Here is a 26,979-nt window from a genome sequence, read left to right on the forward strand (position 1 = left end):
TTTTCTCCCATCCCTCCCCACAAGAAGGTATGGTCCCTGAAGGCAGAAACCAGCAGGTGTTTAATCAATCTTAGTTGAATAAGTAGTTTTTGGTGTTCTCTTGAAGAGCTACAGGTGGTCTGGCTCAAACCTCAACTTCATCACTTGCTCTTTAGTGGCCATAAGTGTATCTTTCCCCCTTTTAGCTAGCTGCCTCATCTCTAAGATGTGAATAATGGCAGTATGTACCTCATAGGGTTGTTATCAGGATTAAATGAGCTCATGCATGTATACTTGGCTTACTTCCTGGACACAGTAAAATGTCATGGAAGTTAGCTGTGAATAAGGCTGTTGACATTACTACTTTTATGATTGCTTCTGCTCTTCCTGCTCCCACACTTAAAAGACACATGTGGTAGGGAAGCAAGACAGCATCTTCACTCCAACCATAACACGATGCTTATACTATATGCCAGGCATCATTCAAAGGCTCCATGGGTGTTATTTAATCCTCACAAGCACCCTATAAGGTAAATACTTTCACTACCCATATTTTATAGGTGAGTAAGTTGAAGCACAGAGGTTAGGCAACCTGCTCAAGGGCACCAATTAGGCCATGGATACAAGCTGATAGTGGCTGCTTAACTATGTTGATTTTCCTCCTCTGTTTTGACCCAGTCCCTGAATTCACTCACTACTGTCAGTTTGGTTTGACAGAGGGGAAGAAACAAAACAAAAATGTCCTGGGCTGTGCTTACAGGGAACAGCATGCCTCACTGCCTTGCCTCATCCCAGTACCTATGACAGGGGCTGCTGGGGTGGGCAGGGAGTTTTGATCTTTCCTGCTGTCTCCACCCTGGAGGTAAGGCACCCGGTGGGGCTCTTCAGTCATTCATCAAATTTCTTCAAGTTACAGAATTAAAACAACAACCTTGGAGGGAATCTAGAAAATAAGAAAACCGCCCACATTTCATGGCCCCTGACCTCATCCCTTTCATATAGCCTTTGCTAGTCTTTGTCCACATATACTCATCCTGACCTTGCTGCATTCATAGTGAGATTATCATTTCGCGTGCTGCTTTAACATTCATAAACATTTCTCCACTTGCTCCATCTTTGTGTCCCCATGTCTTTGGCAAGTCAAATCTGTGTAGCCTTTCAAGGTATCGCTTTTACTCTTCCCAGTCCCACTTGAGGATTTCACCTGCTGCTTTTATGCTGCTAAACCACACCCTACTTATTGGGGAACCTCTCCCTTCAAGACTGGCTTTTGAATAGGAATCAGGTATTTCAATGCCTCTAAAATCAATTAAAGTCTGCTTTGTTCAGAAAGGAAGTGTTCTAGCACCACAGGAAAGCCTCCAGGCATCACTGTCCTAACACACATGGACAACCCTGCCTGGTGAAACTGTCGAGACCGAATGCACAGGTTTCTATCATCCTGGTCCTTTGGTCCTTTGTCTAGTTTCTTTCCTGCCTTTAATAAAAGTTATGCTCATTGTGTGCTTCCAATGTGTCAGGGGCTGTGCAAGAGCCCTGTGTCCATGACCTCTTTCCACTCTTACCTCCTGGAGGAAGGTGTCAACATCAGCACCTGCCCAGGCTTCTGGCGGCAATGAGGCCCAGAAACAACGTCTGGAACTGCTGGCTCCAGGGCTTGTGTTCTTGATGACTTTTATGTCTTTCCTCCTACTATGGGCTGAGTTGTGCCTCCCCTCCATTCATATATTGAAGTCCTAACTCCTAGTACTGCAAAATATAACTGTATTTGGAGATAGAGCCTTTCAACAGGTAATTAAAATAACGTAATCAGGGTGGGTCTTGATCTAATAGGACTGGTGTCCTCATAAGAAGAGGAATTTTGGACACAGACACTGATGGAAGGTGATATAAAGACACAGGGAGAAGACAGCCATCTACAAGCCAAGGAGAGCAGTGTGGAACTGATCCTTCCTTCATAGCCCTCAGAAGAAACCAACCCTGCCAACACTTCATCTTGGGCTTCCAGCCTCCAGAACTTTGAAAAAATAGTTGAATTGTTTAAGCAGCGCAGTCCATGGTACTTTGTTGCAGCCCTGGTAAACTAATATGTCTTTTTTCACTTGTCTTTTCCTAACTGCCTGCCTTTCCACCACAGATGTTCTATGAAGCCCCACCAGGTGCTATGTAAGTATTGTACAAATTCAGTAATTAGTGAGATAAAGTCCCTGTCTTCATAAAGATTGTATTCCAGTCAGCAAGACAGAGGCTAAGTAAAGCAAACAACTATAATGGAGGCTATGAAAGAAATAAAGAAATAAAATAGAGTGATGAGATTGAGAGATGGTAGGTGCAGATGGGGTGGACAGAGAAGTTAACTCTTAGGAAGTGACATTTTCTCAGAAGCTTAAAAAGTCAGTACAGGCCAAACAGGTAGAGTGCATGGGGGGAGAGCATTCCAGGCAGAAAAGCACATGCAAAGGCCCTGAGGTGGGAAAGGGCTGGATGTATTGGAGGTGCAGGAAGCAAGCCAGTGTGGCCAGGCTACAGGGAGCTGAGCCTGGAAAGGTTGGCAGAGACCAGATTTACGGGGCACATTGGAAAGGAGTTCAGGCTTAATTCCTTTAATTCCCCAGGTTGGTGTCCATTACACCTGGCCAGTTGCTTCACCCAGCCCCCGATACTCATGCATGGAAAGGGGAAAGAATAATCCACTCTAGCTAAGTGCTGCTGCCATCAGCACCCTATTGTTTCAGGCATCTGAACTGCAAACACAACCCTGTCACTACCGCCAGAAGTGGCAGAAAAAAATAGGCGAGGGAGAAAAGGAATCATCCCTTCCAACCCCTGCTGAGTATGCAGAGTAAGGGACATATGGAAATTAATAAATGCAGCTCTGATAACACGGTTCTCCTCAGCATTTTGATTAAATGCTGATGGTTATTAAATACCCTCCTTCTCAGAGCTCATCTCCGAAAGCCAATGTTGCTTTTCATTTTGAACTCTGATGAGCTGTCTCAATTCTGATCGCACACCTCGGCTGAACTGCGGTTGACTGCAGGCTGCCGTTTGAGGAGGATGGAGAAAATCAATATGAAATGTCAGGCGAGGGGTCAGATTGAACTTGTTTTCCCAGCTGGCAGGATCTGGGGCCCGTAGCTGCAGCAGCTGAACAAAGGGAGATGTTCACTGAAGAAGGTTGGTTCTTTGAAGGAGTCAGGAAAATGAATTTCATTTGCTTCTTAATTAGATTAGTAGGCTGGCAGCTTGCAATTCAGAACTCTGTTGGTGTTGGAATAGGGAGTGGGAGGACAGGGCTGGGCAGAAGCCTGAAGGCCAGTAGCTGGCTCCTCCGCCTCCTTCAGGACGGTCACCAGAGCTTTGCTTCTCTGGGGCTGTGTGGGGCTGAGGCTGGAGGGAGAAGCAGCTTCTGGGGCTCCCTGGGTGTGTGGCTTGACCAGCTTCCTGCTTCTGCATGACTGCATGATTCTTCCCTGGGCTCTCCCCATCTGCTTCTCCATCCTTAGGTCTCAGCTCAGCAGTCACTGCCTTGTAGAGTCCTCAACACCCCTACTTGTACCAGCACATGCCTCTCTTTTATACATGTATTGCAGTTGCGATGCTATATTTGTTTCTATTCTCCAACTAATACATCTTCTCTCCTTAGACAGTGTGGTTAATGTTACGTATTAGCTTGACTGAGCCATGGGGTGCCCAGATATTTGGCTAGAAATTCTGGGTGTTTCTGTAAAGGTGTTTTTGGAATAGTTTAACATTTAAATTAATAGACTGAGTAAAAGAGATTGTACTGTCTATTGTCAATGGGCCTCATCTCATCAGTTGAAGGCCTGAAGAGAATAAAAATGCTGACCCTCCTGCAAGGGACAGAGAACTCCTCTGCCGGACTGCCTTCAAGCTGGAACATTGTATTTTTCCCCCCTTGCTTCTGGAATTGAACTGAAACACTGTTTTTTCTTGGGTATCTTCAGCCTGAGGGTTTTATTTATTTATTTTTTTGAGATAGAGTCTTGCTCTGTCACCGAGGCTGGGGTGCAGTGGGGCAATCTCAGCTCACCGCAACCTCTGTCTCCCAGGTTCAAGTGATGCTCTTGCCTCAGCCTCCTGAGTAACTGGGATTACAGGTGTGTGTCACCACACCTGGCTAATTTTTGTATTTTTAGTAGAGACGGGGTTTCACCATGTTGCCCAGGCTGTTCTCAAACTCCCAACCTCAGATGATCTGCCCGCCTCAGCCTCCTAAAGTGCTGGGATTACCTGTGTGAGCCACTGTGCCTGGTCTCTGATGGCTTTTAGATTAGAACACCACCATCGGCTCTCCTGGGTCTTCAGCTTGCTGGCTGCAGAGCTTGGGACTTGTCAGCTTTCATAACCATGTGATCTAATTCCTAATAATAAATCTCTTTACTTACACACACACACACACCCTACTGGTTCTGTTTGTCTGGAGAACCCTAATATAGACAGTGAGCTCTAAGAGGGAGGAAACCAGGTCTGTTTTTGCTTACCCTTGTGTCTCCAGAGTCTGATACAGTACCTGACATAAAGTATGTGATTAACAAATATTGATTAAATAAATGAATAATGAGGCCTCCTATATCTGGCAAGAGGGTTGGGGTTTCGAACATCTTATGTCTGCAGGCCTAGAACCGGGGGAATCCAGGGTGAATAATTGTGATAACTGATGCCGTCACTTATTGACTCCTTTGTGCCTGTCAGAGGGCTAGGATCTCACACACATGAAATTTAGTTCTTGTGAACAACCTGCCCTATGATGCTGTCCTTAATATTTCTACTTTCAAATAAGGAATCTGGGGCTCAAAAGATTAAATAACTTGCTGGAGGTCATGCAGGTACTGAGTATCAGAGCTGAGTTCTGATTCCAAAGCATCTGCTCTAAATCACTGTAGTTTTTTTTTTTTTTTTTTTTTTTTTAACTTTTAAGTTCAGTGGTACACGTGCAGGTTTATTACATAGGTAAACATGTGTCATGGGTTTTTTTGTGTGTGTTTATTTCATCATCCAGGTATTAAGCCTAGTACCCATTAGTTATTTACCATTCTAGTTTTGAAAGCTTCTAAGGCCTTGCCCTTTTTCTATCTTGTGTTCAGTTCATCAAGCTTCCCAGTCAGTTGATTCCCCAATATCCAGAACGCATACGGATCTGTCTGACTCCAAAGCCGAGGCTATTGTCAGCCACACTGGGCTATGGGGATGCCAGGGCTTCCTGTGCCATCCCTGGCCTCCACCCTGGGTTGGTGGCCCAGAAAGCCTGGTTCTGTCTTCACTCACCAGAGAGGCCCTGCTTCCTTAGACAGCTCATGTCACCTCACCCACAGCATGTCCCGCACTGAATCCCAAACCTTCACTCTCTGGGAGAGAGTTAGAGACTTTCCATCCATCCCCATTCCCACTTGTTATTTATGTCAACCCTTAGGCATGCATTTATTAAATATTTCCTGACCCCTGCTTATGTGTCAGGGGTTCATATAATGTGACCAAGTCAGATTCAGTTCTCATCCTCAAGGCGTTTACTATCTACAGGGGAATGACATTGAACAATTAATATCACATCCATGTATGACGAATGCCAACTTTTAATGTCACTAATGTCACTTATAACACCCATAGCTATTTTAAAAGAAAATGTTCATTTTCCCCCTTCTCTTTCTTTGGATTTCTATAGCCACCATTCTTTATCTAGGTTCCAAATTATCCTTGCATTGAGACTAAAGCAAAACCTTCCAACTCTCCTACCTTTATTCACATGAGCACTGTGTTAATCTTCCATAAAACCCAATTTTTATTAACTCTGCTGTCCAGCTAAATGCTCTCAAATTACCTCCCACATACTAGAAACTATGCTTCTCCAACTGGGGTACCTGTATATATCCTTGGGGGTTAGGAAGAGGGGAGGATACGGGGGTATACTAAAAAGTACAGGAAGCCATAGGATAAATGTTACATCTTTTAGAAACACCAATTTTGTTTAAAATTTGGGAGTGGGGGTAGAAACATAATTATCAAATTAAAGTGAAAATAGATATTATATGGGGGTAAAATGTAAAATACACATCAATTTTTAGAAAGAAAAATAAGGCTTCAAAGAAAATCTGTTGTGGTCAGCACCTCCCCCAGGGTCGCTGGTCTCTGCCAGGCATGGGCTGTTTTGCCTTTGCTGGTAGGTTGGGCCAACCCAGAGCACATGGGAGGAACTGGATTCCTCTCTGTGCCCTCCTTCCATGGCAGCAGGGCTCATGGCTTGGCCCCACTAGAACTGTATTTGGCGGAACAGCTTAAGAAGGACTGGATACTATGGGAACCAGACTCTGGGTATAATATAAGTACTCACTGAATGCATGAATACATGACAGCATAAACTTTGGAATCTGATCTTCAAGGATCAACCCGATATGAACCATCATTGCTATTTAACCTCATTAACCCAAGATTCCCCTTTCCCCCAAGGCTGACACTTTTTATTTAACACCCTTCAAATGTTCCATTACTTTAGTAACTTCAGAATTTTGGCCATTCTGTGCTTGCGGCCAACAATACTCTTCTTCCTGTTTCCCACCTAACCAAATCCTACTTGTACTCCAACACTCAACTACTCAGCCTCTGCCTTCCCTGTGAGGTCTGTTTCAAATGTCACAACCCTCTCTGAATGGCCTAACTCATAATTATCTCCACCATTCACTTGAGTATTAAAACTAAACTGCCTTATACATTGTTCCTGAAAAGCTTCCTGGGTGCATCTTGCCTCATCAGCCAAATTTTAAATTCCTTGAGTATAGGAGATAAGTCTTACCTTTCCATTGTACCACTCAGAGTTCTTTATTGTAACAAATACATTGCAGATACAAGAATATCATGCTGTATCTGGGACTGAATGAATTGTAGTCTAGATCAGTGGTTCTCAACTGGGAGCAATGTTTTCACCAAGAGGGTATTTCACAGTGTCTGGAGACATTTTTGTTTATCACAACTGGGCTTGGGTTATGGGCATCTAGTGGGTAAGGCCACAGATGCTGCTAAACATCCTACAATGTACAGGACAGCCCCTTCCCCGAAACAAAAACTATGTAGCACAAGATTCAATGGTGTACTGTTAAGAAATGCTTATCTATATTATAGTGGCTTCCTAACCTGTCTCCTTGTTTCTTTGTTCTCTCAGCCAGAATTTAACCTTTATCCTTCTGCCTTCCATCTGAACAATTTCCCTAACAACTAATTCTGATCATAATACCCCTCTGGTTACTTTTGTGGCCGTTCACTCACTTTGATGAAAAAAATTTGGGTTTTAAAAATCATGGTCATTATGACATGGCTCTGGCATCCTATAGTCGCAATCTCTCCAAGAAGCCACCAGCTCCTTCCCCCAGCTGCTGTTCTAGATGCCTTTTATGTTCTCGGCCTCCCACGCAGTTCAGCAAGTCCTGATAACTTTATTGCCAAGATCTGTGCAGTACTGTGCAGATTACATGGATTAAAAAAAAAAAAAGATGTGTCCAGAACCCATCTGCCCTCTCAATTTCCACTCACCTCTTTGTCCAGGCCACCCTTCAATGGTCTCCTAACTGGTCCCCCTGCTATTCCTCAAAGTCATTCTCCCCATGGCAGCAAGCATGATTTCCTTAACACATAATTTGGATCACATCACACTGTTATTTAAACCCTTTTCTGATGAGGGTCATGTCTTATTTATTTTCATCTCTAGATGTTTTGGAATCGAACATGAATGTTCATCTTTACCGAAATATAAAATACGGAGCTGACTCCCACTTGTAGTTTCTTTACTCCTAGTGTGTCTGGTGTAGAAAGGGAGATCATAAGCTTCCAGGCTCTCCCCCCGCACTTTGGGGCCAGTGGCCATGCCCCCCACCTCCCTTCAGCTGCTACTCACATTTGGTGTGCCTGTCACACAGGGCAGATGCCCGCATGTCACACAGCCGGATTGTCCCTTTGCTGCTGCTGTACACGAAGGTGTTGCAATGATGGGGGTGGAACTCGGCTGCTGTGATCACTTCCGTGAGCTCCTCCATGTTGGCTGGCTTAATATCCACAATATCTGGCACAGACGAGTCAAGGAAGGAACCAGGAGAAGGAGGCAGGAACTTGAGGAAGGGGAGAATTAGCAATGGCACCATCTTATATTAGTATAATATGTCAACATTTGCTATGCACAAGGTAGAGCTTCATCATAAACTTGTCTCAGGCAGATGAGGCTCAGGAACTTTAAGAAAATAGCCCAGGGTTACCCAGTAGTCAGAGGCAGCATTAGAACTCAGGTCTCTTGACTCCTCATTTGTGTTTTATCCTCTATAAACATGTAAAAGACATCCACTCATGACTAAAGTTAACTGCTTGTGCAATCAGGCTAAAATGTACTAAGTTGCAAAGATTTTGCTTCTCATTTTATAATAATGATTAAGGTACTAGTCCTATTATAACCAAATAATTCATTTTATCTGACTCCTTAACTGGATTATTGGGCTGATAAGTGATATCTATAATAATAGAGTGCATATCCTCTTTCATGAAATCCCTAAGCCCTTCTTTATAATACGTTGATGGTAATAATAAAAGCTGCCACCAATAATTGAGCACTAGCTATAGGCCATTCACTGTGCAAAGCATATCATGTACTTTATCTCATTTAATCCTTACAAGAACTCTATATAATCAGCATTTTCCTTATCCTCATTTTTTCAGGGGTGGAAACGGATGCTCCAAGTGCATAAAGTAACTTGCTTCAAGTCACATGGCTACGTGACAACACTAGGATTTCATCCCAGGTGCAAAGTCTGTGCTCTTTCATAATTATGCAAAATTTCTCTCATGTATGATATATAAGACTTCTAGTCTCTGTAAGTTGTGATCTGCTTTTCAGCTTGTGAGGGAGTTTTTAAGTATCAGAAACAAGCCATCCAGTTGGAAAGTTTTAGGGTCCCATGGAAAATATCCTTAGTTTTATCATCTGGGGTTTTTTTTTTTCCTCAGTATTTCCCTTTCTGATCAAGAATTATACCTCTATTTTTGACCATATCCTTGTATATTGGAATGAAACATTTAGTCTTTTATTTATGAAAGTGACTCAATGAAAATAAACTCCTTCGGTAGGATGTCTGGCATGAGTGAAGGAGTGGGTTGGTACAGGTCTCTTCACACCTCCACCCAGAGCTTGGGGGATCAGGACACAGAGGGGCCGAGGTGCTGTCTGAGGACCCAGCAATATCCTGCAAAGAACAAGCCTTGTGATGTGGATGCTGTTACACAGTGAAGCTGACCAACAGGACTCCCACTTTTCCTAGATTTTCCCACTCATGAGCCACCTTTGTGATTTTTGCCCTATCTGTGCATCATCAGGTAGTACTTTTTACTTAACATTTTTCTTTCAGATCAACTTTAAATTGATTCACTTTTTTCTTTACTTAGCTTTATCCAAACAGTAACCCAATATTCATAAAATCATGGGTTTAATAAGGTAGCTACATTTTAAGTAATATGCATAAAAATTGACATATAATAATTGCAAATGCATGTGCCAGGAGTTTATGCACCACATTTTGGATAACAATGTATTGAATCAACAAGCAATAACTTGATATAACTGCCCCATTAGACTGAGATGGATGAAAGTCTTGTATGTTTTTCATTAAGCTAGTAGCATAGTCCCCTCCTTAGAGTTTAGATGCAGTACAAGCAAAGGCACTGATATTTTTAGTGCCGCTAGCACTGACAAAGTAATCGTCTATGATCAAACATCGCCTATGCTCCTGCTACAACATTCCAACACGCAATTTGTTGCAACAATGGCTTTGTATTTGACTGTGCCTCTTTCCCCTTCATTATCTCTTATAAACCCTATTGGGTTCTTTCTAAAATTGGCATGAGACTGAGCTAACAGTACATGTTACTACAATTTCTCCCACCAAACCCAGATGCAAATATTACTTGGGTCTCTGGGGCATGTGAGTCTCCTGGATTCACAAAGTACTACCTTTCAACTCAACTTCTGCCAGAGTTATAAATATGATTGCAGTTAGTATCACATGCAGTTAGTATCACAGGAGCAAGAGCCTGTGCCCCTCAGGAGGAGGCTCTAGGCTGCAGCTCCGGTGCTCTCTCAGCCACTGACCCATGCCCTGGGCTCTATGGCCATGACGTGGCATTGGGTAAACAGAGGTTAGTGTTCAGCTGCTGTTAGATTTCCTCATCCTCCAGAGCGAGCCTTGATATCCCACTGTGCCAGTGAACATGTTTCTCTTTTCTCCAAATAGGGAAAGAAAATCTGGTGTCAGCTTTCTCAACCTCTACCAGTATAGCTCTAAGAACAAGCTGAACTGGAAGGGATCTTCGCTGTGTGGGAGGGGGAGGTGCTACAGCTACAGTTATTTTTTCCCACCTAAAAATAAAGCCCCAAAGTCAGAATGTGCAAAAACAAAGTGCCTAAACATGTCTATGAAACCAGGCACATCCTCCGCCATCAAGGATGCCAGTGGGGCTGTGCCCATGAGATCTGCCCAGAGCTGCCATCTCTGGATCTTTCCTTCCTTCACTGGACCTTCCAAGCCTACCCACCGCCCAGCCCTCATCCCCAAGCCATTGGCTTCCTATCCCCAGCAGGTCTCAGTCTTCCTTTTTGAGTAGAGGTCTTGTTTAGTTTGACTCAAAGGGGTTCCAGGGATAAACCACAATTATCCCTCTTTTTAATCACTGGGATGATGAAGTTAAGAGGAAGATATGGCCAGTTGCTAATGCTGATCAGGGGCCAGGCATGCCCTGTGCTAACACTTTCCATGTGTTGTCCCCCTTGCTCCTCATCTCAGCCTTATGAGGGCAGGATTATTAACAGGTCCATTTTACAGCCGAGGGAACTCAGATAAATTACTCAAGGTTATGTGACACAGTGGGCAGAGCTGGGATTTGAACCCAAGCTTGTCTGACTCTGGAGCCTAGGTTCTTTCTCACCATGCCACTTTGCCTCCCTTGAGGAATGGCCTCACAAAGCTGGCCAAAATGTGACAATTTTGGTTCCTTTGAAAAGACCCGCAGCTAATCTGAGAGGGCAACCCCGTCTCTTCTGGCTTTAGATTTGTGCTCTCTTAATTTACCTACCACTTTGGTGACTGCATTTTCCAGAACCAGAATTTTTATGTGCTCTAAGATTTTTTTTTTTTGAAGCAGAATTTGGGACACAAGCCTGATAAGGGATTGTTTGGATTTTTAGCTGCTGGAGGATTTGGTGAGTTCTAGAAACATTTGAGAGAAGTCTAGTTGCTAAAAATTAAACGACTTATGGGGATGATGGGAGAGGATATTCAACATCTGTATTCTCTAGAAACCCGGGCATTTTCCCCTGCACAACTCTAAAGGGCGATCCATGTTTTCAGCATATGTAATTTTGCCCTTCATGTTGGGAGGGAAGGAGAAAGAAGATGAGCAATTCGTGGCTCCACGTATAATCTTGAAAATGGAATGATGCATTTTGCCAGTAAATTTTTTTTTAATCCTTTAGAGCTCTCTATCCAAATTATTTCCCTGTTGTCCCAAATAACTAGATGGCAAAAGCAAAACAGAGCATTGAATTCATGGCTAATATACAACCCCGACAGCCAACAGATTGCTATTAAATTAACCCTGGGGCTTGACAGATCTGTTCTTCTTGACCTGACTGCTTACGGCATTTCTTACTAATGCTGAGCCCAGGCAAATTACATCTGCTAACAAAAGGGGTTAATCTGGCTCTCTGCTGGGACTCTGGAGGCAGCTCTGAGGACAGGAGGGGGCATAGCCAGCTTGGCAGCTGAGCTCCATGCTTGGAAGGGAGAAGAGGGGAAGGTGAGGGCACCGCTGTGCCAGGCAGTGGCCTAAGGCATCATTTAAAATAATAATTGAAGACACCAGGAGGTCACTCCTTAAGGGATCCACTTCAAACAAATGAGAAGCCAGAGCCATAAATGGTTCATCAGTGTGGGATGAGGGAATGGAGAGGGTCATGGCAGGATGGTAAGAGGTAGCATGGGGGCCATTCAAACATCATTTCCTAATCCCAAGTTTAGAAAAAGCTTTTTAAGAAAACAAAAGTCCAGTATGATAGTAGAAAAAGATTGACAACTTAGATAAATATACAGAATAAGGAAGTGATTAGATGAATTTTTATATATCTCATTAAATTGTTTTTGCAGTGAAATTTCCAAGTCTGTAAAAACCATAGTGCACAAAATTCTAACAACAGTATGATGATGTCATTTAGAACTTATACTCTGAAAATGATGAGCTAAATGGGAAGACACTAAAACATTAGTGATAGTTCTATCAGGGTGGGTTTACGAATGGTTTTTCTTTTGATTTCAATGATCAGTACAATTTCCACATTTTCTTTTAATAAAGTTGTATTTCAGGCTGGAAAAAACCTTAGGGCCAGGCATGGTGGCTCACACCTGCAATCCCAACAAGTTGGGAGTCCAAGGTGGGTGGATCATTTGAACCTGGGAATTTGAGACCAGCCTGGGCAACGTGGTGAAACCCTATCTCTACCAAACATACAAAAATTAGCCAGGTGTGGTGGCATGCACCTGTAGTCCCAGCTACTGGGGAGGCTGAGGCAGGAGGATTGATTGAGCCTGGGAGGTTGAGGCTGCAGTGAGTGGTAATTGTGCCACTGCACTCCAGCCTGGGTAACAGAGCCAGACCCTGTATTGAAAAACAAAACAAAAACTTAGGATACTTCCATACTTATGATGTGTATTATTTTGGGCAAGGAAAGTTAGGTACAAAGTATATACAGTCTGACCAAGACCACGTAAAAGATATTACACACACACACACACACACACACACATACACACACACACACACACAGAGAGAGAGAGAGACAAGGGCCCATTCACTCATTTCTTTCTTTGTGTATTCTACAAGTGTTTCCAAAGAATCTGCACCCTGCCCGTACTCTTCTGAGTGCAGGAGATACAGTAGTGACCAAAGCAGGCCCCAAGACCCCCTGATCCATGGAGCCTATATTCTAGTAGGGAACAGTCAATAAACAAGGTAAATGAGTATTATACACAGTATATTAGGCAGTGATAACTACTAAGCAGTAAAAGCAGGAAAGGGAGAGAGAAATTATGTCTCTATACATCCTAGATTGAATAGAAGGAAGGTTCTTGGCATTGTATGTTCCCACTCATAAGTGGAAGCTAAGAGGATGCAAAGGCATAAGAATGACACAATGGACTTTGGGGACTCAGGGGGAAAGGGTGGGAAGGAGGTGAGGGATAAAAGACTACAAATTGGGTTCAGTGTATACTGCTCAGGAGATGGGTGCGCCAAATTCTCACAAATCACCACTAAAGAACTTACTCATGTAACCAAATACCACCTGTTCCTCAAAACCTGTGGAAATAAAAAATTGTTTTAAAAAGAAAAAAGGCATATGGTATAATCCCAACTATATACAAAATAAAATAGTCTGTGAATATGCCTGATATATAAATGGATAGAAAAAAGTGTGAGTCCATATCCTAAACTAGGCGAGCTTCCATAAGGACCATGTAGCAAGTATTTTCAGCCTTTTGGGCCTTTGCCACCACTATTCAACTTTGCAGTTGCAGCAGGAAAGCAGCCATAGATAATATGTAACTGAAAGAGTGTGGCTGTGTTCCAACAAAACTTTACTTACAAAAACACTTTGGGATTGATCTGGTCTGTGGGCATAGTTTGCCAACCTGTTCTAACCTTTTAGCAGAGTAAGAGGTGAATTGTTTATTGCTAAAGTAATTTACCAAAAAAAAACTTGTATTAATGTATTATTTGTATTAAAAATAATATCAATAAAAGGAATGTCCTAATGCAAAAAAAGTGGATTAGGAACCTGAACTTCTTTCCTCAGGAAAGTTTCAAAAAAAAAAAAAAAAAAAAAAAAGAAGAAGAAGAAGAAAGATTCTTGGGTAAATCAGGAGTTTTAAATTGTTTTTGGCTTTTTAAATTTCTTTTATTTCCCCCTGAACCCACATTGTTGAATTAGCTAGCATTAAGTTAAAACTGTGATGCAAATCCAATGTATAGACAGCAAAATTGGTAGTAAGATTTTTGGTCATTTATTTTCCCCAAATCTCTACAATGAATACATATTAAACAAAGAAAACAATAAGCATTAAAAAATAGCAGTTTCCCTGGCTTAAAATCATCTGTGAGAGAGCTGCGAGACCAGGAACCTCATCTCGATGGGTAAAGTTTGAGATAATGTTGTGAAAAATATTGTGATTGTAACAAAATGGGGACCAGAGATTGGGATTCAGTTTTGATTCTATCTCTATTTTGCTAAGAGAATTTGAGAAAGTCATTTTATCTCTCTGGATTTCCATTTCTTTGCCTACAAATGGGTGTAACCCTATCAGCCTCTAAGAATTTTGATTATTAAACAAGATAATGGAAAAGATAATTTAAGTGGTTTTACACTAGAGTGAATATTCCTTCTCCTGAAGGAAACACATATTTCTCCAAGGATAGGGTTTATATGCATTGCCTTTGTGAGGTGACTTTCATATGCCTCTGTCCCATTGCTGCTGATTTTGCTAATACTGACATGCATATTTCCCCAATTCCTGTCTAAGCCAATGGAGGATAGGAGAGCCAAGTAGGACGCTTTTCTGCAGGGCTGAGTATTATAAACATTGGCCAAGCTGAAGAGTGGAATCTATGTTTACCAGGATGAAGTACCCACATTCAAAAGCAGCTGAGGCTTTTCATATCCCACTTGAAGTCTGCCAATACTGAAGGTAGAAAATAGTAATATCTTTGAACACAGCGTATTTGTTTGATGAGTTTGATTTCCTTTTAGGGACATGAGTTGCTTTGAGGTCTTTTTTCCTTTCCATGGTCTAAATTTAATCTTTGGATATTAAGCAATGATTATGAAACATAAAGATCTTATTAGCTGAAAGGACATGTTGCTTGATGATGAGACACTGGAAATCTCCAAAGAGGACTCCAAGGGATATTCCTCTCTTAAGAGCTTAAAAAAAAAGCCAGTGTGTAAATACTCATGGAGTGTTTGCCAATTCCTAGGCTCAATATGAGGAGACTGACAAAGAGACACATGGTGTCATATTAAATATGTATTGGGCAGGGTGAAAGCCACTGAAGCAACAACAGGGGAGAAACTTGTACTAGACCTCACAGCTCCCCTGGAAGCCTGCCTGGCAGAATCCCACTGAATTAAAAGGAAGCTGCTGTCCATGGTAGTAATGAGTGCTGGAACCTGGAAGCCAAGAGTTGAGGCTACCTGGTCCCTTAATTAGGGAATCGACTCTAACGGGGCCTCAGCTTGGTTGACAAATAAAATGAAGCCGCTGTACAGGGTTGTTAGGACCAAGGTCAAAGTTGAAGTATCCCTAGAGTCCAGTTGGCTTCTCCCAGATAAGTCCTCTGTCTCATATTCAGAGACTGGACTTCTGAAAGGTGAGGCTTCTGCTACCCTTCCCAGCCTTGTTTACTCCATGCTCCACTTCACTCTCTGGGCTTCAAAAATAGTGGCCTTCTTAGAATTCCTCCAACATGTCATACTCTCTCCTGCCACAGGACCTCTGTACACACTGAACACATCTCTCCACACCTCTTTGCCAAGTTACTCTTCCTCTTTCAGATCTTAACTAATTCTTCAGCAAAGCCTTCCCTGGTCTATAGCAGGATTTTAAAAAATGCATTCATAGAACCATATTCCCTATCTTCACAGAAATTATCTCAGTTTGTAATTATATACTCAGTGTATTTGATGAACATTACTCTGAAAGTGGCAAATTTGTTTTTTCCCATTTTCGTGCCTGGCACAAACTAGGTGCTCAATTTATCTTCGTTGAGGGCTAGTCTTTATTTTTACTCGATAGGGGCCTATTTAATAGATTCCATGTTGGACAAGGTAAGAACTCAGGTCAGTTCATTCTTAGTCCTGCAAAAAGAGTTCAAAGGATTCTAGGTATACCATAGTTTTCATAAAGAAGCAACATCTTTTAATATAAATTTTCATTTATTGCTATTGTCTCTTGCCCTAGAAAACTATTAATGTATTAATGAGTTGTTATAGTCCTGATGTAGTTAGCCTATTAAGATGAAAGTTTGACTGCTTATGTGGGAAACTGTTACACAAGACAAGGACATACTGGCTATGGATGGAAGGGAGAGAATTCATGACCAGATATTATGAGGTTTAGGAATGCCTTGCTCTGATCTGGTGCTAAACACAAGGCCCTAGACCTCAGAGTTCCTGCAAACATCTAGTAACTAGGGGGCAACATCTTGCAAAGGACACCCAATTGCAGAGCCAAAGGAAGAGTCTAGAATTGAAAAGACAATCCAGATAATAAAATTAGCAGTATAAAAGCTACCATTCTAATGTTCAACTTTTCTAGTTTCCTTGTTCTCTCAATAATTATCATGATTGTGCTAGTCCTGTTTACTGAGCATTTGCTTAGCAAGGCACTATCCTAAATGTGTGCATGCATATGTGTGTGTGTGTATTTAATTCTCATAATCCTCTTGTGATAGAGCTGCTTTCTACAGATGAACAAAATGAGAAATGGAGGCTTGGATAGATTAAGAAACATGTTAAAGCTCATACAGCCAGAAAGTGGTAGGGCTGGGTGAGACCTCTATCACTTGTTGGACTCTGAAGCCTGAGTTCTCAACCATAATGCCAAAGTCACACCAAATGCCAGTCACAGGAAGTCATGACTATTTTCTAACCATATCTCCAGATCACTTGTCTCACTATTTACTTAATACTTTACATACACTTACTTTGTAATCTAAATAGATTTTGAATATCTGTGAAATTGTAGGATATGATGGTTATATTTTTTGACATTCATTAAATAAATACATAAATATAAAAACCAAAAAAAAGTCTATGTATTGCCTAGAAGCACATTGCTTACCACCCCCAGTAGTAGCCACACTATGCTTTGGGAATCCCAAATTATTCTATCCTGAACCATGTTTCTTCTGTCTCCTTTGTGAATAAGGGGCATTGTGGAAATGAAACCTGCCTGATGGCTGGTATTTTTCTGAGGCTGTTTTGAAAGATGGCCGCTTCCTACCCCAGAGGTGGCTATACTTCAGTAATGAGAGGCTCAGTGCTTAGGGCGGTCTGGTTGAAAAGAACTATATAGCTATCACTTATCATCGTTCTCATGATGACAATGATTATTTTACATATGGCTGCTTTAAGGGTGAATGGCACGGTCTCATTTGTATGCCAGCATCTGGCAGTCTGTCACACATCTGCAGAATATAACCTAAACTGCGCTATTAATATTTCCCCTTTGCATTCTCCCCAAGGCATCTGTCTCCCAAAATGCCTAAAGAAACTCCCCTCCCCCTTGAAGGCCTAGAGACAAAATTCAGAAAACATGTCACCTAGACTGGGGAAGCAGAAGCTCAGAGTGACAGCCAGCTGAGCCTGAGCAGATTTCTGGCTCTTGGAATAGATGGAGAGAGAAAAAGGGAACCACCACCCACACTCATTCTATTAGCAGCTGCACTGCCAGGCAAAATTTGTAGGCAGGCCCAGACAGCATGTGGAGTCTGTTCTGTGATCAACAAAATATGTCAGGCATGGTCCTGATGGTCAGTTCTCATTGTCTCCAAATATATCTCATAATTGCCACTACCTGATTAAAGCTGCAGTTCCCTGAAAGCCCTTAGAGACTGTTGAGTGCTCTCCATGGTGGAGACTAGCTAGCTGTGTGCCAAAACCAGGTCTTTTTATCCTGGGCACACAGCCAGACTACATTTCCTAGGCTGCCTTGCAGTAAGAGGTAGCCACGTGGCTGAATTCTAGCCAATGGAATGCATGCTTTTTTAGGGCATGGCTCAGAGGAATCTCCCACTTGTGATCTTCCATGACCTTCCCCTTTCATAGTCCTGCTATAAACATGGTAACATTGGGGAGCTGCAAATGAAAGAGGCCCAAGTTTCTGAATTACTGATTGGAGGAGGCTGCCTGCTGATGGGGATCATCAATATTAGACTTCATACGAAAATAATCTTTTATTTGTTTGAGCCATTATGGGGTCTATTCTATAAACGAACCTTCAGAGCTTTACTATAACTCTTAAAATTAAATTTCCAGGTTAGATTTTATGAACTGTCTACTGGATAGTGCTACTTTGATGACCTACTATTATTTCGAACTTGACAGGCCCAATAATTTTCTGTATGTCAGAGTGTTCTACATACTGGAATACAGCAATAATAGTTCATACAAAGCCCTTGCTCTTGTAGAATTTACATCCTAATATGAGGAAACCAAAAATACATAAATAAAAAAATTTCAAATCATGGTAAGTACCATGACAATAACAGGGATAGAGAGTTATTGGTAGCTACTTAAGAGTTAATGGGAAAAAGTACCTCTGGGGCCTGAATAGTGACATGTAGCTAGCCATGTGAACGCTGCAGGCAAAATATTCTAGAAAGAGGGAACAGCAAATGCAAAGAATGGAAGAATAAGGTTTACTTAGGAACAGAAAAGTGATTAGTTGGCTGAAATGAAGTGAATTAGGGAAGCGTGACAAGACTGGATAACAAAGATGGAGACAGGTTCCAGATCATGCAGAATCTTACAGGCCAAGTTAAATAACTTGGATTTTATTCTGAGTTCAATGGGAAGCTACTGGAATGTTTTTTTAATCAGGGTAGGAATGATATTTGAATTACATGTTGAAGGGTTCGTACTGTATAAAAGAGCAAGAACGAATGGAGACCAGATGAGATTACTGCAGTCACAGAGGTGAGAGACAACAGTGGCTTATGCTAGCGTAGGTAGGTAGATAGGGATATATAAGTTGATTTGACATATATTTTAGAGGCAGGGCTCATGGATAGATGGAGTTAGAGTAGGGGAGGCTGGTAAGTGGAAGAGAAAACTCCATATTGATACTTAGGTCAGTTGTTCAGTTGCCTTTGTTCAGTGCCATTCCTCATAAATCTCGTGCCTTAGGTTTGTGAGAAATGGAACACATGATAGGTATTCAATAAATGACCAATTTTTACTATGAAATATAGGGTCAACATAGTGGGGGTGAAAATACTGGCCCAGCTATTCAGCATTTTTTTTTTTTTTACTTTTCTATATATTTTTTATTTTTATTATTTTTTTTGAGATGGAGTCTGGCTCTGTCACCCAGACTGCAGTGCAGTGGTATGATCTCGGCTTACTGCAACCGCTGCCTCCTGAGTTCAAGTGATTCTCCTGCCTCAGCCTCCCAAGTAGCTGGGACTACAGGTGCCCGCCACCACGCCTGGCTAATTTCTTTTCTGTATTTTAGTAAAGTTGGGGCTTTGCCATGTTGGCCAGGCTGGTCTTAAACCCCTGACCTGAAGCAATCCACCTACCTAGGCCTCCCAAAGTGCTGGGATTACAAGCGTAAGCCACTGCGGCCCACCGACTTTTCTATATTTAAATTAAACAGGAGATAATGATACTTACATTATAGGGTTGTTTTATCAAATATGTCCTTGGAGGTAGAAATTATTAATATAAAGAGGCATGATGGGGGCTTGAGGATTGTTAGTAAAGTTCTGTTTCTGGATGTCAATGCTGGTTATAGGTGAGTTCAACCTCTGAAATTTCATTAAACTGTACAATTATAATATGTATACTGTACATTTCATCAAACTGTACAATTATAATATGTATACTATACATTTCATCAAACTGTACAATTATAATATGTACTTTTCTATATGCATAATATACTTCAATGAGGTAAAAAATGTAATACTATAAAGTTCCCACTGCAAGTGCTTGGAACTCAATAAATGTCAGTCACTATTATTTTCACTATTATGATACAATGGAAACTAGTATGTCTGTGGTCCATGCTGTCCATACAGATTTATGAATCCTTTAACAGAGAAAGAACCTGAACTCTAGGGTCTTATCCTATTGTTGATAAAATCACCTCTAATTTTAATTCATGACATATAAATGCCTCTGTATGAAGGAATTGATTCAGAGTCCCAATCCAGAGCTAGCCCTGGCCTCCCACTTGTAATAACAATATTTCCCTAACTTTATTGTTATGATTAAAGAGTCTCATAGGTGCCCGTGTATTTTAAAAGGGGCAAGTTCTCCGCAAATGCTAGGTGTTGCATTTCTATTCCATATTTTCTCCCAGCCCACTCGTACCTGAATACTCTTAATTCAGGCCAGTTGATTCTTGATCACAAAGAAAGGATACTAAAACTTTGATTGGTTATTTCAAAGTTCCAAAGGTTAATCCTCAGGTCATCAGCAGACATGTAGGTTTCATAGTCGCTGTTGACGGATATGGAGTTGATGTGATATGTGTGTGCGTTGGCAAATACTCTTCGTGGGGTGGCCTCCACCATCAGGTCCATGGGTCTCAGGACAGGCACCTGGGATGCAAGAGAAACAAATCACTTCAGAACCAAAGATCTTCCATAGCAAAAGAGTGTGCAGGCTAATACCATTTATTATCACACACAAAATAATAGCCACACTGAAGAAACTCCAAGTTAGAGAAAGAAGAGGCTAATAATGAATCACACACTGTTCTTGTTCCGTTCTGTTCCTCCTCTTTCAAAAGATATCACCATCACTTAGCCCTGGCGGGAAATTTCATTCTTTATAAATTCTAAACATTTTTCTAAGCCCCTCCAGGTAGCCTCATCTCAGGGGAACTTGGCTTCCATTGTGGAGTCATTACTTTCCAGAGACATTATTCTATATTTTTTTTAACATGAAATCTATTTAAAAAAGCGAGTTGTGGGAAAATTTTAGAAATGTCTAGTTCAACTTTAATCTAAATTTATCTTTTATGTCTTTTCATCTCATGGCTTTGGAAGCTACACCCCTTCCTGGCTTTGTCCTTAATCCTTAAGGGCATTTTGGGAAACTTTAGCATCACCCAAGACTCTAATCGTCCAAGTTCAGCTACTAATATATAGGGAACCCAATGACATCTGATTGACCTGAGAAAATCTTGGTTTATATTTGTCTTAGAGTGCAAACCAGGTAGTGTCCACTTTTACATGCAAAACTGTCCCAGTTTGGACATTAATGATATGATCACCTTACTGATACGTAAATACTTCTCAGTAAGTTTTTGTTGAATGAGTAAGAATACATGATTAAATGATTTCTTTCTGGTGGATCAGAGAATCGGCAACTAAATAGTTTCCCACACATGACTGTCTTTCTGGCAAACATGAACAAAGACCTATCACTCTTCCTCCTTTGAGTTCTGGGTGAACTGGATACAAAGAAAGAGAATAAGAACACTAATGCCTGAGAGGAAACAAACTAAAAAAAACACCCAAAACAAACAAAACCCCACAACACAGGTCCCTTAATAGAAACGAGATAATAAAATAACCAAAGCTATTTTCTTTTCAAGCAAATCATTTCTTGCAACTAAGCCCTGACTGATTTGATACCAGGTGGTAGATTAAGACTTCAACTTCTGGACTGGCTTCAACCCAGGTGGCGAGGAGAAGAAAAACAAAAGTTAAATTTTCTGAAGTGCAGTCACCTCACCAACATAACCTTTTAGAAAAAAGAATTCTCCCAGTTCAGACTTGAGGGACTTTAACTCACCTATGAGGGAATTTTTAAATCAAATCAATGATTCAGAGGAAACATAGAATTCTAGACAGATGTGGTACTTGATAACCCAGAAACCAGAGGTGACTTGAGGTGTGGCTGTAGAAGGGTCAGGGGTCCTCTGAATACTAGGAAAGGAAAGGGAGGGAAAGTCTTTGTGGTCCCCCATCCGAATTATGGATAAGGGCCCTATAGATTGAGTGTGTGTGGCAGGGAATGGGAGACCAGGGTTCTGATCAGATTCACCACTAACAAATAGGCTATGAGGTCTGGGCAACTAACCTGCTCCTCCTAAGCTTGAGCTCAATTGCACTGTCTGCAAAACAGTGACCATGCTCCTTGTGCCCTCACTATCGCAAAGGGTGGTTTGGGGTTTTGTTGAGATGATCTGACCTCCAATGCATCCTCCTACCCACTCTTTCAACAATATTTACTGAGTGCCACACGAAGTCCTGGGGTGTTCAACTGGTGAGCAGAACCAGACACAGGTCCTGGCATCATATACCTGTTCTTGTCAGGGGAGATAGACATAATAAAAAGGGCTAGGTGCGCAAAAGAGAGGATATACTGCCAAGAGGGATTTAACCTGCTCAGGGAGAACTGAAGAGGCTTCCCTGAGAATGTATGTGTTGGAATGTGAAAGATGGGTAGGGATTTAACCAGGCCAGGAGGGGAGTGGAAGGGAGAATGTGTCTGAGGGATGTGCAAAGGTCCTGTGGTAGAGGTGAACAAGGCAAGAGTGAAAAACTGATAGGTCACTGTAGTTGAGACAGAAGTAGTGATGGGAGCTATTGTGGGAGACAAGGTGACAGGGTAGGTAGGAGGCAACACCCCCCAAAAAAGTTTTGCCATTATTCCAAGTGAATAGGGAAAAAAAATGAAAGGATTTGCAATGACTGTGGTATAATCAAATCCAGGTTTTGACTAGATCAGTACGGATGTACAATGGAAAACAAGTTAGAGGACGAATGAGGTAGAATTTTTAAAGTGAAGGTCATACACTTTTGGACATCAACTAAGGGCATGCCTGAGTTAAGGCATTGTGATGGATAAAAAAGTGACTTTGCCCTCAGAAACTCTACACCGAAATATTTATTAGGCATTTTCTGTGTGTCAAGCATTCTTCATACAAAATCTCAGGTAATTCTTTCAAAAGCTCTGTGAAATAGGTACTCATACAAAGAGAAAACTCAGGCAGAGAGAGGCTAAGTCACTGGCCCAGGGTTGCCCAGTTATAGGAGACATAGCTAGGTTTAATTTGGGGACTGGAAAGGGAGTGTTCTTTCCACTGCACCACATCACATTGAAATATCATACAGGGTAGGTATGATAAATGCTCTGAAAGTGACATAAATTGCCAGGAGAATTTATGGAATAACTAGTGTTACTGGTAGTTATAATGGTGGTGGTATTCGTAGTAGTGTGGTGGTTAAGAAACCTCAATTAGGTGTTGTAGGTGTTCACGGTATTTGAACAGGGCATCTATTCTTTCAGAAATGTGTGCCATGCTTTTATAGTTTGTCACAAAGGAGCTCCCCACCTGAAGCTTTTGGTTGCTACCTGGTTCCTCTGCCGTCAAGAGGTAGCAGAGCTCAAAGCAGGACCCCAAGGGTCACAAAAGAAATGGAATCTGCAGGACTTCCTGTGGCTCCTCCTAAACTCTTCCCTGGGCCTCCTCAGTTACCGTGCATTGTCTGCAGAGATTTCTTGTGGTGGTGGCGACATGGAAGGGAGCATGCAGCCAGGAACAAGAGGCATTACAGAGTGGGAGCTGCCAGCCCACAGCTTTAGCTTAATGTGATGGGCCTGCCTGCTAATTCAGGCTGACATATTCCATGATGTACCACTTAATGGGGAAGGGCTCCGTGTAGGTATCTGGGGATGGAGCCTCTAATGCTTTGCCTAGATAAGACGGGGGGATGGAGAGCTGAATGCCGCTCGTGGTATTCCAGCATCAGTCTCAGGCCTATGCCAAGGCTTGTCTGCTGCCCAGTGACTCCCCTCACAAGGAGAAAGAGGGAAGTTTGGTGGTTCAAGCAGGACATGATGGACTGATTAGGAAACCACATTGAGACTGTGTTTTTCATCTGTTCTGGCCACATACTCCTTTTAAGGCCAGGCAGGAAGGAGATCCGGACACTGTTTCCTGAGTCAGGTCCACAGTCAATTGTTAAGGCTTGTCTCTGGAAGCATACATGGAGAGCTTCTTGTGCCAGTCACTGCGTTTAGAACCCCTGACTCCCTGCCCCACCCGACTCCAAGGTGTTATCTCCTCCAGCGCCCTCAGTAACCAACCTTCCAAGGAAGATTCCTCTGTTTGCCCCATTTTACAGGGGAGGTAGGGGGAGGTGGAGTATCCAGTCCAATGTCACACAAAGAATAAGCTGGGGGCTAGGATCTGAAGCCAGTTAATTTGGTTCCTGAATGAGCACACCTAGCCACTACTGTGAATGAAACTATTAGGTTGAAATACAAAACTGCCATGTTTGCAAGTTAAAAATTGTCAAATGTCAGCAATCTCATGTGGTTTAACCTAACACTTTGGAAAGGCTCTGTGGTGTATGGATGTGACATCAAATCAGGGAACATTTTGGCTTGGAGGGACCCTTAGAGCCTCTTCCTAGGACATCATCTGTGTGTGTGGTGGGAGTCTTATAGTGGGAGGCCATAGTGTCTAGGCCTCTCCTCCTTCATTATTCTTGGTATTATATGCTTGCATCCTCAATAATATTGTGCTGAAAGAACTATTTCTGTGGATAAGCAAAGTGTGAAAGTGAGCAGCCAGGGTAGTTCCTGAAATCTACAGATGAGGACATTGAGGTCTGAGAGATTAAGCACCTTGTCCACGGTCACCCTTCCAGGGTTGCTTGCACAGCCTAGGTCTCTGCTTCCTGTCCCAGACTTCTGCTCCCACACACCATCTGCCTGAGCCATTATCCACAGGACCAGAATGCCTTTTGCCAAATGACAGAAGCAGAGCCAGACAAAATTCAGATTAGGCCAGGACGTCTTAACTCAGTTCAAACCTTATCTGAGCCATCTCAGCAGAGTCGTTGATGGGGCTAGGATCAATGCGGAGACAAGGGATGTGCTGCGTGAACAGCGGTCAGTCCTTGGCCCTCTGAGCAGTCAGTCCTTGGCCTATCCGCAGGTGGTTCTGTGTTGAGCAGCTGGAATTCAGTGATGTCCCCCGATTCAGGTGCTTCACCGTCCTCTCTGACCCTGGTTGAGTTTCAGCTCGTTCTCCTAGGCTGCTTTCAAAGGACTCGCATCCGAGCCCTGTGTCTTGCCTGGACACCCAGTATTACATTAGAATATCAACTGAATAATGTCCCAAGCCCCAAAAGAGCAGCCTGAATCTAATCTGCAATAAAGCTTACAGAGATATATTTCAGTTGTAATATTCCTGGGAAGCTCTTACCCCCAGAGAGTGGCACGGCTTCCCCCCTCACTTCAATCAGCCCCTGCTCAAATGTCACCCCCTCAGGGAGGCCTTCCATGACCATCCCACCTCAAATCGCACAGCCTCCAGTCTATCCTCTTACCCAACTGACTGCTTAGAGTGTTTTAAACACTTCAGCAGTTCCTCAGTGAATTTTCATCGCTATCCTATGATTAACTTGGTAGATGTTACAATCCCTATTGCACAGATGAGAAAGCTGAGGCAGAAAGGTGAAGTTGTCTGAAGGCTCACAGTGAGTCTGAGGCAGGGCAAGTACTCAGGCCTGGCACTCCTGCCACTCCTTGACTCAAGAGTCTATGCTCTTAGTCGCTTAAGGCACACTCAGATGCTTGGGAGGGAGACAAGTAAATAGACCTTTCAGCGAGGGCAATCACGCTGCCATGGAGGTCATCAGGCACTGCCCAGGCAGTATGAACCAAAGGGGTCCTGCCTGGGGATCCCAAGGCAGACCTCAGAAAGGAGAAGACTACCAAGCTAGGCAGGGCTTGAAGGGTGAGTGGGAGGTCCCCAAAGAGAGGTGGGGGGTATGGAGGGGAGGGAACTGGGCTTCAGTCAGAGGGACCAGCAGTGTGCAAACTCAGAGGAGAGACAGCAAAGTATACACATACAGATGGGTGACTGTGCTTCTGGGGTGAGGTCAGTGATTTAGTTATTCATTCAACAAATACTTATTAAATCCCTCCTCAATAGCAGACATGTTCTAGGGGCCGGTGCCACAACAGTGAACTCTCTGTGGGGCATAAGTTCTTATGTGTATGTGTACCTGAGGAAAACTTGAGTTGGGTAAGGGGCTAGCAAGCGGGAGGTGTGCTCTTTGAGGTGGGGTGGTCATAGAAGGCCTCTCTGAAGGAGTGGTGTATGAACAGGGACCTGAATGAAGTGAGAGAGAGAGCCATGCAGCTCTGTGGGGAAGAGCATTCCAGCCAGGGGGAACAGGAAATGCAAAGGCACTGAGGTTGCAGTGTGCTTACAGTACAGGAGGAACAATAGCAAACAGCCTTTTTTTTTTTTTAATAAGAAATGGGGTCTTGCTATGTTGCCCAGGCTGGAGTGCAGTGGTGATTCACAGGCACGATCCCACTACTGATCAATATGGGAGTTTTCACTTGTTCTGTTTCTGACCTGGGCAGGTTAACCCCTCCTTAGGCAGCCTGGTGGTCCCTCACTCCCGGGAGGTCACCATATTAATGTGAACTTAGTGTGGATATCCTATCAGCATAGGGCACTACAGCCCAGGACTCCTAGGCTCCAGTGATCTTCCTGCCTCAGCCTCCTGAGTAGCTGACTACAGGCACGTGCCATGTACCTGTCAGCAAAGAGCTTTTATGGCTGGAGAGGAGTGAGTAAGGAAGCATGGCAGTTGGAGAAGATGTTGGATCAGTAGTCAGGGCCGGATCACCACCTTCACTGTGCAGCTGAGGAAAGCTCAGGAAGGTGTGAGTGGCTACCTGTGAGTAGCTGCCTGATCCAGGACTGTATCCTCCCTCACCATTCCGTCTGTCTCTGCTCACCCGCTTTGAGTCTTCCTCCCCCAGGTTCTTGTTATCTTTCCTGCCTCTCCTCTTGGGAAATACCAGATCATCTTTCACTTCCCAGAACCCATTTACTAACAAAATGAATGCTGCTGTCATTTGGCTTATTTGGTGACCACACCAGCGATTCTTCACAATCTTCCATGACACCTAAGTGGGGGTTGGCGGGTCATGGTGCCTTGCTTCAGAGACATGCAATTAAAGCAGAGTAGAGCCCTAGAAAACAGGAAGCCCCTGAAGCCTCACTTTAAAAAACATCTGTGAAAAGGCACAGCAAGGGGAGGCCATGGGGAGGACTCCCCTCAATGCGCCTTCATGAGAGGAGTTTTTCACAGAGAAAAAACAACAGCTGTGTTTACCATGGCAACCTCCAGCAG

The 26,979-nt window shown here is 42.8% G+C and overlaps 1 protein-coding gene across 16 annotated transcripts in view; it reads right to left on the reverse strand.

The window, feature by feature from the left end:
- Positions 1–26,979, reverse strand: part of PPP2R2B (protein phosphatase 2 regulatory subunit Bbeta) — a 489,623-nt gene that overhangs the window by 34,790 nt on the left and 427,854 nt on the right. For all 16 annotated transcript variants that reach the window (NR_073602.1, XM_063723934.1, XM_063723933.1 and 13 more), the window contains 2 exon segments: positions 7,883–8,047; positions 20,223–20,400. Coding sequence is in view for 15 of the 16 variants with exons in the window: in XM_063723934.1 (XP_063580004.1) it covers positions 7,883–8,047; positions 20,223–20,400 (343 nt within the window). In the remaining variant the exon portion in view is untranslated.

The sequence above is a fragment of the Pongo abelii genome, chromosome 4, assembly GCF_028885655.2.
Source record: "Pongo abelii isolate AG06213 chromosome 4, NHGRI_mPonAbe1-v2.0_pri, whole genome shotgun sequence".
In the NCBI taxonomy this organism is placed as follows: domain Eukaryota; kingdom Metazoa; phylum Chordata; class Mammalia; order Primates; family Hominidae; genus Pongo; species Pongo abelii.